Raw genomic sequence first — 15,583 nt, 5'->3', positions numbered from 1 at the left:
TATAATGGAAAAGAATCTTATATGTATCCCATATATATATAACTGAATTACTTTGCTATACACCAGAAACTAACACAACATTGTACATCAACTATGTTTCAATAAAATTAAAAAAAGAAAAAAAGAGTGAACCCTACTGTGAAGTTGAACTTTGGATGATAATGATGTGTCAATGTAGGTACAACTGTAACAAATGTACCATTCTGGCGGGGATTGATAATGGGAGAAACTATGCAGTGTGGGGGAAGGGAGTAGTTGGGAAATCTCTGTACCTTCTGCTCAATTTTGCTGTAAATCTAAAGCAGTTCAAAAAATAAAATCTATTAACTTTTTTAAAATCTGCAATATTTCCTGCTGCCTTCAGATAAAAATCTACATTTCTAGTCAAATGAACTTACTTGCAGTTTCTCAAAGGTGCTATGTCTCTCACCTCTAAGCAACTGAACTTGCTAATCTCTCCACATTAGAGATGTCTTCTTTTTCTTTTGGCTTTGAAAACATATATTCATTCTTCAAGGCTCAAAAATTATAATCTTTCTGAAGACTTTGCAAACTCACCCAGACAGACTTAAGATGTTCCTAACTCTATGCTCTCAGAGTAACCAGCCAATAAATGTTTTTGGATGAAACAGGAATATTCAAAAAGATTAATGTTATTATTAGGAGCTGAAACACATAAGATTAAGTTGCACAGGGATAAAATGTCAATTGCCGCAAGCATATGAAAAACTGCCCTTTAGGGAATTCCCTGGTGGTCCAGTGGTTAGGATTCAGCACTCTCACTGCCAGGGCCCCAGGTTCAACCCCTGGTCAGGGAACTAAAATCCCATAAGCCGCACGGTACGGCCACACACACACACACACACACACACACACTAACGGAAAGGGGGGGAGGGGAGGGGAGGGGGAGGGGGAGGGGAGGAGAGGAGAGGAGAGGAGAGGAAGGAAAGCTGCCCTTTAGTTAGAAATGTCTGAGTGACAAAGGAATAGCCCAGCTAGAGAGAAGTGGTTTAATATAGTAGTTTAGCTTCTTAAATCTCAACGCCACCACTAATTAAGTAGCCTCCGGCAACTAAGTTCACCTCTTGGTAATTCAGTTTAAAAAAAAGATAACAGTATCTACCCTCACAGGGTTGTTGTAATAATTAAACGAGTGAATACACCTAAAACATTGGAACAGTGCCTGGTAAATAACGTGTCCTTACTACTACTATTGTTTATTTTTAATAATTTTAAAAATTATTATTATAGATTCTGAAGCAGTATTGGAAAGAGAACAAAGTCAGTAATAATGTAACAAGAAGCAACAACAGCAGTTAGAATAAACAGAAGGATAACACAGAGAAAAAGACACAAGCAAGTCTTAATAATAGTAGTATTACCTAAAATTGAGATACTTGCAGAATGAATCCTTAAGCCCTTATAATAAAATTAAAAATGCAAACAGAGGTAATCCCAGTGTCATTCTTTCAAACTGAATCAACAAGGGCAATGTGTTTCATAAAAGATGATCAATTGAGTGACAGATGAATATGGAAATGAATTGAGACTGGATCCAAAAACCATCCCTAAGGGGAACAAAATGTTGCCAACTCACTAGGGAGGATAAATGGGGATTTAAAATCCTATTCACAAAGTCTTAATTTACCTAAAGATATCTATAGTTAGCACAACATAATATAATAAAAAGAATATAAAATGTGGAATCAGAAGATCTGAGGTTGAGTCCCAATTCTACCAACTCTAAAGTTATGTGACCTTAATAAGTCAGGCTCTCTGACCATGAGTTTCCTCATTTTTATGACAAAGAGGTTTTTTACTTAGCTCCAAGGGCTGTTATGAGAAACAAATGGGATTACGTAAATGAAAATACACATTAAAAACACTCTATAAAATTATTTCTGAATATTAAATGAATGTTTAACAAGTAATGTTAAAAATGTTTAAATCAACTGCACAGGTAATAACATTCTAGCTGAACCACAACAGTTCATAAGAAAATAACCTACAGACTTTAAGAAAGTTCAGGACGGTCCTAAAAATACCATGGCTGTAAAAAACAAATGTAATTTTTGAACAAATTAATAGAATGAACAGTCTCGCAAAAAATAACAGATCCATAGTATTCTACATTAAATAGCCTCCTTCTGGAGTATTATGTTCAGCTTTAAGAACTCTATTTTGAGAGAAACTGAGAAATTGGGAATGTTATCTAGGGGTGACAGCAACGGAATAACAAAGGTCTTCTCAAATGAAGAACAGTTAAAATTTGGAATGCTGACCTGAAAAAAAGGAGAAGGGATAAATGAGAAAAAAAATGGTTAGACTTCCTTTGTGCTGCAGCAAAGGTCAAATAAGAACAATGGTAAAAGTTATAAAGACAAAGGAAGAGTATTCTGTGATAAGAATGGACCACTTTCTAAAACAATGTGTGTTCAATCCCCACCCTGTATATTCAAACATAAAAGCCATATGAGCATCAGGTACAGGTGCTACTTTGCATAGGTTAGATTTAACACAGGACTTATGAAATTCCTTTCAAATTTAAGATTCAGAAGACCATCAGAAGTGGCAGATGACTGAAGCAGATGGTGACAGAGGAAGTACCCTATCCTGGTGTCACAAGAAATAAGGTTATAGAAAATGAGAAAATATGGAAAACACCAGCTCTCATTAGAATTAGCACAGCTATTTATAAATAAACCGCAGTGCTGTCACTGTCGCTCTTTGCCAATTTGTTTGGGCCTCACCTCCTCTCCTACGATCTCCTAATTCCTTTCTGCCAAATATTATAATTTAAGAGCCCTGTGAACCCTTAGAAAGGCTGTCAAGAAAACTGTTTTCTTTTTAATTAAGTTCTTCAACTAAGCAAGTCATTACATTTCCTGACACCCAATACCAATGCAAAACAAAAAGAGAAATTATGATTTGTCTTTTATTACACTTTTTCTTTTTTTTAAATTAAGACTTTTTTAGTTTTAGGTTTATGGAAAAACTGAGCAGAAAGTACAGAGTTCCCATAAACCTTTACCCCATCTTCCCCCCATTTCCACTATTTTTAAGATACTGTTTTAGTGTGGTATGTTTCTTATAACTGATAAGCCAATATTATTAACTAAAGTCCAGTATTTTACATCAGGGCTCACTCTGTGCCAACTCTGTGCTGTATATTCTATGGTTCACGGCTTTTTTTAAAACAACTTCTAAATTGTGGTTAAATATACATAAAATGTATCATCTTAACCATTTTTCAGTGTACAGTTCAGTAGTGTTAGTTACATTCACGGTGTTGTACAATGAATCTCCAGAACTCTTCGTCTTACAAAACAGAAAGTCTATACCCATTAAACAATGTTACATTTTTCTTAAGCTCAATACTTACTACATAATAGAATAAAACATAATTTTAAAATCGAATTCTTCAGCACAATATTTTTCTCAACTTTTCCTGTAATCTAAAATTCCAATTTACCATCATATTGATATATAAAACAGCTATAAAAATGTTAATTTTGCTTTATCTTCACCAAATATAATAAAAACTAAGATTCAATATCAAGACTACATAGTCACCCAAAAACATCATTTATTTTGTGCTCTAGTAAGGGGTAGGGTTATATCTAAGGAATAGGTTCAGCCCCTTTAAATCAACACTTGAGATTCAAAACATTTTCTCTAATGGTATCAAAACATTGTGCTACATTTCTAAACACAAAGAAATAATTCTTTTAGTATATACATGTAAGTTCAAAGACGTTAATTTTTTTGTGTGTGTTTTTTGCGGTACGTGGGCCTCTCACTGTTGTGGCCTCTCCCGTTGCGGAGCACAGGCTCCGGACACGCAGGCTCAGCGGCCATGGCTCACGGGCCCAGCCGCTCCGTGGCATGTGGGATCCTCCTGGACCGGGGCATGAACCCGTGTCCCCTGCATCAGCAGGCGGACTCTCAACCACTGCGCCACCAGGGAAGCCCCCGTAAATTGGTTTTTATTTGTGGGAAGAAAAGAGGAGACTAGAAAAACTAGCCCAGTTAACTTGTGGCCACAGATACAAGATAGAGAAACTAACACTAGGTATCCCAGCTTATTTTGCCTGCAAAATGAAGAATTTTCCTGTAAGAATAAGATGCAACCTAAATTAATTGGAAAGGAGACTTCATTATTTCGAATATTGCTTAATAGGTATTTTGTAAATCTTAATTCAGTCACATTTAGTCACTCTTTAGGCCAATTCTCAAATACAAATGTTGTATATTCATCCCTTCTACTAGCTTTCAGTCACTTCCTCCAGTCTAATTCCTAGTCACATAATCCTTTTCTCAAAGCTTTTTTTCTAATCTAAAATATAAAGAATGATTAGTACAGGGGCTTCCCTGGTGGCGCAGTGGTTGAGAATCTGCCTGCCAATGCAGGGGACACGGGTTCGAGCCCTGGTCTGGGAGGATCCCACATGCCCTGGAGCGACTAGGCCCATGAGCCACAATTACTCAGCCTGCGCGTCTGGAGACTGTGCTCCACAACAAGAGAGGCCGCCAGAGTGAAAGTCCCGTGCACCACAATGAAGAGTGGCCCCCATTTGCCGCAACTGGAGAGAGCCCTCGCACAGAAACGAAGACCCAACACAGCCAAAAATAAATAAATAAACAAAATGACAGAGGAATTATGTTTTAAAAAAGAATGATTAGTACAAGAGGCCCCTATTAGCCTCTCCAACTACTGTATCTTCAAAATCAAAAACTCACTTCCATCATTGGGTAAGTTATTTAACTTGCTGTGCCTCAGTTCCCTCATCTGCCAAATAAGGATAAAAAATGTCTAGCACTCTATGACTGGCACATGGCAGCTGGTGAATTACTGAATGAAAGAATGAATAACTCATAAAGTTGTTAAACACTAAATGAGGCAGTGTATGTAAAGTATTTAGCACACTGCCAGGCACACCAAAACCCCATATTAAATGGCTGTTACTGCCACCATCATCTTCAGTGCATCCCCATTGCCCATAAATTCCAATTTAAGCCTTTCTGTCCTGTTTTTAAAAGAAGGCTTATCTCACCAATTTAAGCTCCAAACAAACATTCCCACTAAAATCAAATCATTTTCTCTCTTCCACAAAGAAGCCAAGCTTATTTCTGAAGTCTTAGACCTTCGTTAATAACTATCCTCTCCCTGGAACATTTTTCATCATCCCTTGGGCAAATATCAAATCCTTTAGTTCTCATCACTCCTTGCCCAGGAAGCATTTCCCAACCATTCCTGCTTTACTCATTTCTCCTTTTATCTAAAACCCTCACACTCATATTTATTATTTTGCATTATGTGCTACTGTTTACTTTTTCTGAATAACCTGCAAATTACACTGTAGCTTTTACCTCCACTTCCCTTAGCCATCCCCAAAGCAAATGTGTGGTTGTTTCTACAGTATAAACTGACTGATCTAAACTGTTAACGGTGGCTATTTCTGGATAAGATTATGAATGACAATCATTTTTTTATTCTTTCTTATAGTTTCCAAATAATTCACACCAAAAAAGAATACATTTATCTGGCATTCTGTGACTCAGAAATCTTACAATGCTATTTCAACAGATACATAGTGAAAAACTTATGAGCCTAAGATCCTATAATATCTTCTGAAAAATAAACGATCAAACATACATACCTATGTCAGTGGAATTTTAACAACTATTTTCTGTATTGTAGTTCTTAAAAAAAAAAAAAAAATCAGTGGTTCACATATAGTATCCAGGGTAACACTGTTATTGAATAGGCAGGGTATTTTCTGATTAACTAGAAGTTCACTGTTTCTCAGTATTTTTCAGTAACTGATAATGACTTTATGCTCAAAACACAGAACTTTCTATTACAAACGTGATGCTGTCAATGTATTTGAATATATCTAAAACACCAAATATAATTTTTAAAAATTCTTACCTAATCCTTTTTGTCCTGGATTCTTTGCAAAATTAAAAGTAAACTGGTAAAAATCCTTAAATCGTCCTGGTTCTTTCAATTCTTGTTCCATCTTGGGTATCTGGGCCTTTAGTTTTTCTATGCTGTCACATCTATAGTGTAAAATTAAGTTTATAAAAGATAAACTTTTTCACTATATATTAAGAACATTTATTCCTACAACAGTTTATATTTCATAGAACTTCTTAAAAAATCCATTAAATTTTCATCTTTTTACATTACATAAACAAGTATGGGGTTACATGGAGGAAGAAAAGATCTGGGGTGATTCAATGTTAGAAATAACTACTATTTTTAAAAGAAATGGGCTATTACTTTTAATTATGTAATTCACTGGACTGTCAACACATCCAAATTGTAGAAGTCAGCTGTAGTGAACAGATGAGAATGTATAGTAATCAGCTTTACAATCATCAGTTCAAACTGTAGCAGATATTCCTTACATGGTAACAAATCACATGTCTAGCTTCCAAACAAATTGAAAGCATAGTGTCTTGACTAGGTGAGGAAACAAGCATTCCTCTTGAAAACTTCTTGATATATACAAAGTATCATAATAAACATCATCTCCAACCATCTCCAACTGAAGTTACCTCAAATCAATATTAAACTTTGTATGTGCAAAGCATTCAATTTCCAAGGAGCTGAAAGGGTCCAAGTACCAAGTCCTACTTTCCACATAACAGCCATAAGGTAGAAATCTTCGATCTGTTATAGATTCCACAAACCAAGCATTCCACTTTTTTTCCTTCAAATCATTTTTGCTTTTGTGTTCCTTCCATGCTCTTTATAACACCTCCCAGATTAGTTTGTAAATTAAAATTTTGATTTGGAAGTTCATTACATTTTACATGAACTCACTTTTAAATGGAAAAAAAAAAAAAGAGTTCTAATGAAACCTGTCCTGGCATAGAACATTTCAGCAAGTTCAGGATAAGGCTGGCTTTGGCTGTAGAACATAGTGGCTAGGCCAGTTATTAATTTATCGTCTCTCGGCTTTAAACTCACCCTTCTTTGCCCTACTTTGTGACTATCTGCAGTGGACTACAAATTGTGAAACTTCATTTTTCTTGCCAGCTGGTTCACTATTAGGTTCTACCAAGAGAGGGCGATGAAAGGCTGGAAGAGGACGAAGGAACTTTTCTTATCCCAGTCTGTTTTCTGCGGAGAGCAAGGGTTTCAGCGTGTTGGGAGGTCCCTGCAGTGTTCACCAATGGAGGCAACTTGCATGGCTCTGCAGCAAGTGGCCCCTAGTGAGCTTCTTCTCCACCAGAGAAGCAGGCAAGGCAAGCAGCGTGCTCCTACAGCAGCTACGCACTGTTTTCTGCGGTCGGAATCTCAGCCTTGTGGGGATCCTCTGAAGTGTCTAGGCTCCTTCCTTGTTTCCTTCCCTCCGTTCCAGGGGTGATGGCAGCTTCTTGCAACTGCCACCTTTGTTATGCTTAGAGTTTTCTTTTACCCCATTTACACAATAAAACAATTTTTTAAATTTACCCTGATCAAATTACTGGTATGGTTTGTGTGTCTTGCCTGGACCCTGACTGATTACAATGTCCCTCAGGCCCAAGAATCAGAACGCCTGAGCCCAAATCCTGGCTTTAATACTACCTCTCTAGTTTCTCTGTACCTCCAATTCCTCATCTCTAAAATGCGGATATAAACACCACTTCTCTCACAAAGTTGTTGTGAAGTGGTAGGTGCAGTACTTATTTAGCATAGTTCCTGAAAGAAAATAAACGTTCAAAAAGTGTTTAGCTATTATCATTCAAAAGCACCCACTAAGAACAGAAAGGGCAGCCTGTTACCGATCCACAAAGTGAATACTTTTGGAGCTTCATCAAATACAGACAACTAAAGGCCACAGGTAAAACTGCTACCTGTGACTTTTCAATCTATTTATACCAAGACATTTAGCTAATCAGTTGTCCAGGTCTATGCAGAACAAAAAGTGATTAGTAACTTCCAAGATTTTAAATTCTAGGAGTTTGTTTATAAATTCAGAGTTCACAGCCTCACATTAGGAAATAACTTAAAACTTGCTCATTTCACTTACCCATATAAAATATTAAAGCATAGTAATTTTAACATTAGTCAATCTCCCTTAGAAACAAATGATAAAAGCATAAGGCAAATAGAGTAGGTTGTACTAACTACACAAATAACTTGACATGGGAAGGAACTAGCATATTAGCCCATTTCTATCTATAGCAATGTTTGGGGGCACGAATGTCAGTTCCACAGTAATTCTCACAGTAACGTACCTAATTTCCTATGGTAATTATACACTCACCCTAATTCTGTCATGCCGTCCATGAACTCCTGTTTGGAGAACTCGCACTGTGTTGCTGCTCTGAACTTCCAAGCGATGATCAACACACTAATGCTGGCCGGATCCAGTGCCAGGTCATCACAGAACTGCTGTATACCATCTATTCCAATTTTATTTTCATCTTGAGGATCTTCAAAAACAACAATGCAATATGAAATCAGTGCCATACTTTACTGTGCTACTACTGAAACTGAGAAAGGTATTGCTTTATATTCCATTTTTTTAAATGATCACGATAGACCAAAAATATGAAGCAATACTGCTCTATGAGATATTTTCCCCCTGTAATATTTAAAGCCACTTTGCCCCTAAAACAGCATTCTTACAATTAACAGCAAGATATATATCCAGATAGGCACCTGATTTTTAAGTCTCATTTATTCATATGAAAAAAGTTCCATACTTAACACACATTCAGAAAATCAGACATTCCTATATAGGGATAAAGGATTTTTACTGAACATAGCCACATTTTACAGAGGCATTCTAAACAGTATTATACACAGAAATTGTTTCTTTCTTAAAGTTCATTTCACTACAGAAATCACTTCTTAAAGAATATCGAAAAAAACATAAACTCTGCAATTCAATTTTAATCACAATACAAACATCTGTTGTTCAAATTAAAGAAGAAAACCCCCAACTATCAATATTTACTTTTCAGACAGCAAAAATTTAAATACAAGAAGAAAGAGGCACTCATACACTGTTGTCAAATGTGATTTGCTAACATCTCTAGGAATAAAAAATTTGCACAGCCTTTGATTTTTGGGGCATGAGCTATGCATAAAATATAATCCCACTTTTGGAAAAATTTTGAAATTTTTTTTGCATACATATTTCTGCATAAACATAAAAGACACAGAAAGTTGGACACCAGGCTATTAAATATTGGTTCCCTCAGGAGAATAAATAAGCAAAAGATGGAGAAACTATTAACATTTTCTTTATTCAATCTATTCTGCATTAACTTTTTAAGTGTATATTACTTTATAATTATTTAAAGGTTATTAAAATTATTAGGCAGGTTTTCTTAAAATCCACTCAGCTGAGTTTTATAAGAAAATGAGGGAAAAAACCTAGTCCCCCAGCCCTCATTCTCAAATTGGATCACAAAGGAGGAAAGGCGGGGGGTGGGGGGGGCGGATAAAGGGGGAGGAAATAAAGACACTAAGAAGAAATTTTAGTGAAAAGAAGAAAATAATTTTTTAGATTTCTTAAAGTAATTCTAAGATCTAAAGAGCTCTGTATCCACCCAATTAATGGTCTCTGTATCATTTGATTTCTCACAAGAAGCATGTAAATTTGGAAAACCTCGTTCAAAATATTTAAAGTCACAAGCAAACACTCACCTTTGTATCTATTGTATAGTTGTTCTAACTTCTTCCTGTCCAATGATCCTTTTACACTCTCTCGTATATAAAGTTCAGGATTTTGGAAAAAATTGTCTGTTGCAACATCTAACTTCCAGTCATTTTGAGACAGACAACTTACTGCTGTTTTTTCACTAGATTGTGTGAAGATCATAAACTGACGAACTTTATCCTTCTGCGATGATTTCAACTTGTTCTATTGAAACCAGAAAATCAACTGAAACTCTGTGTAACATCACAAAAGACTAAGTATTTCTATACTGCTGACTAAATCATTTTTAGCAGTACTTTTTCCTCATAAAATATTAAAACGTTTAGTTCAAGACTTATTTTCGATCTATTAATCAGAAAGACAAATTTTTAAAAAATCTAAAACACAAAATTGGTATCATTTGGGGAAAGAAACTAGGACAGAGGCAACAGAAGTTCACCCACCCTGCATTTCTCCTAAAATTGGGTCCTGTGAGCATGTACAAAGGCTCTCGAAGGGAAGGAGAGCTACTCTCAAAAGCTTAACCAAGCAACAAAGCTCTAAGGGATGCTTAAGGAGTGGTGAGGAAGACCACCACTAACGTCACTAATGGTGACATTATTTAGCCAGTCAGAACAGTCAAGTGACCCTGAGGAACAACGAGATTAACAGGTATTTGTTGCAGTCCTAAAACCCATTATAAAGAATATGGGGTGCAATTCTCCCCAACCTCACCCCTACCCTACCCCCTTGTTTTCTTGCTATTTTTACCAATGTGAGAAAGCAACAGAATGTGAGAACTCTGCATTTCTCCTCGCATGTCCAGGAACCAAGATAATTATCCATAGAATTTCCTCATATTTTCAGTCAAATCAGAAGCAGTGAAATATGAACAAGCACCCCCCGCATCCTTCCAACAAAGGTAATTTTTAACAGAATTCTCTTTTTCACCCTGAAAGAATCATCTCTTTCCCTTAGCCTGAATCTAGTAGACGTTCTCTCTAACCCTCAGGCCTACTGTAATAACCTTCTCTCACTGGCCTTGTGTTGACACATATTCATTTCTCATCTAAGCCCTAAGCAAAATGAAGCAAGGCAATTAGGCCCTCCACTCTCTCCCAGTATCAAGGGCCATGTTCATTTTCTCCTCTCACCCAAGCTGGTCTCCTGTGAAATTTCAGCCTCCCCAGTATTACTCTTCCCTCTCGCAAGTCCTAATACCATCTCTCAGCAAAATACTTGGGTTCTTCCTGAGCTATTATTGCAAATGAAGGGGAAAAAAGCATGTGAGGAGGACACACATTAATAGATACAGTGTTCTGTGGTTTAAGCAACACATCTGAAAACCCCAGCATTTTTGATCTGGCCCAAACTGACAGATCACAAACCTCAACCACCTGATTGTACAGATGAGAGAACAGACCCCAAAGGTTAAGGAATTTATTTTAAAAAATCACCCAGGTTATTATTAGTAGAAATGGGACAAGAACAGAAAGCTCTCATGAATCTGGGTCTTAGTAATCTTTCCATAAATCACACTGCTTGCTGTACATATTTATAAACCTTTTTAGGTTTTCAGGAAAAAGGCTACCAAAGATATAAATATTTCTACCTACCACAGACTAAAAATAAGACTATGCAAAATCAAATATGAAAACCAACCCTATCTTTTATACCCTGGAGTCTAATCTGTCAGCCATACTCTTCTCTCTCTGTAAATATGTTATTGCTTAGGATTACAGATTAAAATCTCAATCTCTGTTCTCCATTAAAATTGAGAAACTATAAATTCACTAACCTCCCGTTATTTCACAAATAACTTTACCACTTCTGGACACCCGATAACTCATATCTTATTATGGGACACATCTCTCAAATGTCTAGGAGTCTTCCCTCTTGAAAAGTCTCTCCTCAAGATGTTATTCAATTGCAACAAACCCACAATGAAATCAAATGCCAAGGAAGATACCTGTCTTATTTTAATATACTGTTTAACTGAAAGGAAACCACTTTGATTTCAACTTTTGTTACTGAGAGCCATTTTTAAAATTAGTATACTTTTCTAAGAGATATAGTATACATAAGAGATACAGTATCTAAGAGATATAGTATACTGACATATGTTTTAATCCTTTGAAGAACAGGGAAGTACCTAAGGGTCACTATAATCATCACTGACCACTGTACAATGCTGTACAAAGTACTGGAGATTAACCTAGAAGTATAACAACTACAGGCCACAACCTGGAAATTACTTTGTAATTAAACCTGACATAACTTTTCTGTATAACCTTTTTCCATTCTCCTAAAAGTTAAAGGCAGCAAAACAATCAGGATTATTGGGGGTTTTACCATACAGTATTAAATCCAGTGTTCTCCCCTGAAGCTTGAATCAGTTTTGTTGAAGAGAGGGAGGAAAAACACAGCTTAAGTCACTTGTGCAAGCCTAAAAGAGTTGTTCACTCTACCAAAGACTTCCTGTTGGAAAGCAAAATATTAGAAAATTGGGGGGACCAAGTTAAAACACAGTCTTATCCATAAAAACTAATAACAGAATTATGTAAGTGAATTCTTTAACTCCATTTCGTATCTTATTTGAAATAAAAGTATATGTAATCAATAATGTCTATGTATATGCAAATAGAAACTATTTTAACTGGTTTAAATTTCCAGTACATGGGGCAATATCAGTATTTTTTAAGAAAAAGGGTTGCAGCTACCCATTTCCAACACCACAGAGGCTAATGAGTGATACCTCGCAGAGAACTGATAGTCTGAGTTCCTGCTAGGCCAAGTAGTAACAAGCAATTCCATTTCTGCAAAGTCTGATAAGTACCCTCCCCTTTCTTGTACTTAAAATGTACTCTGACCATTTCTCTGTCATCTCTCTGTGCCTAGAATAAATCTTAACACTTGTTCTCCCACTACGGAGGATGTACTCAATTCTGTAGTCCCAAAGGCTGTCCTAGAGGAAAGTTGGAGTGGGCTACACAGACCTGCCCTTTCCCCAAGCCTATTTAGGAGAGCTACAACACTCCCACCCCCTTTTCCCAGGCCACAAGAGGGCACCAGGCAAGGTGTTCTGATTTTCTGAGTACAGCTCAAAGGTTTAAATTTCTATCAACTTAAGGAAGAGAAAAAGGGTATCTAGCCAGCAAAGAATTATTTTATAGGGGATGAGAGGGTGGATAGAAAACTGAGGTGGAAGAAATAACAGATGGGTTGTCTTTGTTTCTACTACAAACCCAGTGGGTATCTTCCTAAGAGCAAAAACATATGACAACTACAATGATTCAGCACTCAAATGTAGTACATACTATTTAAGACTTATTTAAAAGGAACTAGAGTGGTCATTAAATAAGATTAGGCAATACAATCTTCAGGACTCAAATGTGAAAACTATCTGGAGATTATCAAACTTTCAAGGAAATTCAATATTGGCTAAGTATGTAAAATGTATAAAATACAGAATATACCCTGATTATTTATAATTCTAGCAAAAACGGGGGGAAGGAGAAAGGAAGAAGGGAGGAAAGAGGAGGAAGGAGATAAAGGAATGCTGTCTCTTGTAATAGAAAGCTAATAACTGCATCAAAGATTACCAAAGTTAGAAATACTATTATTACTATAATCTAACCAGTAAAAAGCACCTACTTACTCATCTTTCCAAAATAAAAGAAAATTTGGTTATCAATATACATTAATACTTAAATCTAGCATGTTTGCAATTGTTTTCCACTCAAGAAATTTAAGAGTTACATTTAAAATAACAGTTTATCTGGGAAAAAAAAATCAAATACTTTGGATGTAGCCAAGTATCATATAGTCAAGTGTATGACCACTGAACTTACAAAGTCTACTGTGATAGAAGAATAGGGATTCAGAAAAACTATAATAAAAAAAATAATGCTGCGCGCCCCGGGGAGCGGCCACGGGGAGGGCCGGGGGAGGGGACGTCACCCCTGCCCACCTCCCACTGCCCCGCCTCCCACCCGCAGGCTCCGAGCAGCAGTCTCGCCCAGCATACCGCTGCCCGGGAACCTCCCACCGGGCTCAATTTAGGCTCGGAACTACAGGTGAACATCTTCACTGCCCGGGAATCATTGAGTGTGTGGACAGGACAGCCTCCTTGGAAGGCCGGCTATACCAGAGTCCCGCCTCAACATGGGCCTTGCCATCGAGGCAGCTTCTCAGTCTGTGCCTGTCTGAGGATGCTGCCCATCATGGCATGGGGGCAGCCATCTCCCAGGGGGCCCTCACTGCCATCATCTGCAACGGCCTCCTAGGCTTCTTGCTGCTGCTGCTCTGGGTCATTCTCTGCTGGGCCTGCCACTCCAACTCTGCCAACATCGACTCCCTCTCCAAATCCAGTCCCAACTCCAGCCCTGGCCCCTGTCCCAAGAAGGCACCCCCAGCCCAGCTCAGCCGAAAAGGCAGCTACCTGCTGCATCCCTGAAGACCCCAGGCCTAGCCCGGAGTCTGGGACTTAAGTCCACCCCACTTGGAACCTGGAATCGGGATCCCAGGGTCCAGCCAGCCTAGGGTCCAGAACTCAGAGTCCAGCCTGTCTGGAGCTGGACCCAGCAGCCCAGAGTCTGGTCGGCCTGGCCCAAGAGGGGCTCTGCTGGCCCTCGGTAGACAGGCCTGGGGTCGGGGTTCATGAGTTGGTGCTAGGGCCAGGGCCATCTGGACTCTGCTCCATCCCAGCAGTCGGGGCTGGGTCCACCCGCCCCCTAGGCCAAGCGCCTCTAGGCCCTCGAGGTTGGGGAAGCAATCCATGGCAATAATGGGAGGGTGTCGAGGCTGGGCCCCTCCTCTGGTCCTCCTACTGTTTGCTGGATAATAAATGGAACTACGGCTTAAAAAAAAAAAAAAAAGCTCATAAAGTTATAAAATTCCTCTTTTAAGTATTTCCATCAAGAAAAACAATAAACATGGAAAATTATTTTCTAGTTAAATAAAAATAATTTTAACAGGTAACATTTTTAAAAGCAAAAAATTAAAATTCATTATTTCTATTATTCTGAATAGAATCTCACCCTTAAGTTTCAATCTCTCACCCTTAAGTTTCAAATTCAGTCTAAACTCCAGAAAAAAAGACACCAAGGCCTTTATATATATATATATATATTTTTTTTTTTGGTGGTATGCGGGCCTCTCACTGTTGTGGCCTGTCCCGTTGCGGAGCACAGGCTCCGGATGCACAGGCTCAGCGGCCATGGCTCACGGGCCCAGCCGCTCTGCGGCATGTGGGATCTTCCCGGACTCTCAACCACTGCGCCACCAGGGAAGCCCCAAGGCCTTTATATTTTTAAAGGAATTAATTTCCTAACTCAATTCTAGTTATCTCAGGATTTGATGAATCTAGCTCACAAAAAAAAATGTTTAAAAAATCAAACACTGTAATGATCACCCATAATTTTCATTAAAAGCTCTGTATGTTGTTCTCATGTGTTTACCATACGACTAACAGTTTAACTTCATCTGAAATTTAGAAGAGCTGGTTTAAGTCCAGAAAATCATACTTTCCACATATGATACATAGTATGCAGCAAATATAGCCAGATGTTACCAATATCCCAAACCACTCATCTATAAAAGGCCTTCTCACAGATTATAGGTCTGAAGTCAAAAGTACAAGAAGGGCTTCCCTTGTGGCGCAGTGGTTGAGAGTCCGCCTGCCGATGCAGGGGACGCGGGTTCGCGCCCCGGTCCAGGAAGATCCCACATGCCGCGGTGCAGCTAGGCCCGTGAGCCATGGCCGCTGAGCCTGCGCGTCCGGAGCCTGTGCTCCGCAACGGGAGAGGCCACAACAGTGAGAGGCCCACGTACCGCAAAAAAAAAAAAAAAGTACAAGAAAAATCAATTCAACTAACCAGACTACCTACTCCTAGAGAAGACTTTCACCTAGGGGTAAAGTTCTACCAGAAAGCCAGGCT

The 15,583-nt window shown here is 38.2% G+C and overlaps 2 protein-coding genes across 2 annotated transcripts in view; one reads left to right on the top strand and one right to left on the bottom strand.

The window, feature by feature from the left end:
• Positions 1-15,583, bottom strand: part of DCUN1D1 (defective in cullin neddylation 1 domain containing 1) — a 33,218-nt gene that overhangs the window by 10,870 nt on the left and 6,765 nt on the right. Inside the window, exons 2-4 of the mRNA XM_082839185.1 lie at positions 9,653-9,869; positions 8,262-8,430; positions 5,933-6,063 (exon numbers count right to left, since the gene is read on the bottom strand). Coding sequence (XP_082695311.1) covers positions 5,933-6,063; positions 8,262-8,430; positions 9,653-9,869 — 517 coding nt within the window. The remainder of the gene's footprint in view (positions 1-5,932; positions 6,064-8,261; positions 8,431-9,652; positions 9,870-15,583) is intronic.
• On the top strand, positions 13,873-14,729 carry LOC309961665 (adropin-like; the record flags this gene model as incomplete). The annotated part of the gene is made up of 1 exon (XM_082839128.1): positions 13,873-14,729. The coding sequence occupies one exon, from the start codon at positions 13,873-13,875 to the stop codon at positions 14,098-14,100; it is 228 nt and encodes a 75-aa protein (XP_082695254.1). The 3' UTR covers positions 14,101-14,729.

The sequence above is a fragment of the Leucopleurus acutus genome (assembly GCF_964270905.1).
Source record: "Leucopleurus acutus genome assembly, chromosome: 5".
In the NCBI taxonomy this organism is placed as follows: Eukaryota; Metazoa; Chordata; class Mammalia; order Artiodactyla; family Delphinidae; genus Leucopleurus; species Leucopleurus acutus.
The sequence above is the reverse complement of the archived record's forward strand: the minus strand, read 5'-3'. Positions and strand labels throughout refer to the sequence as shown.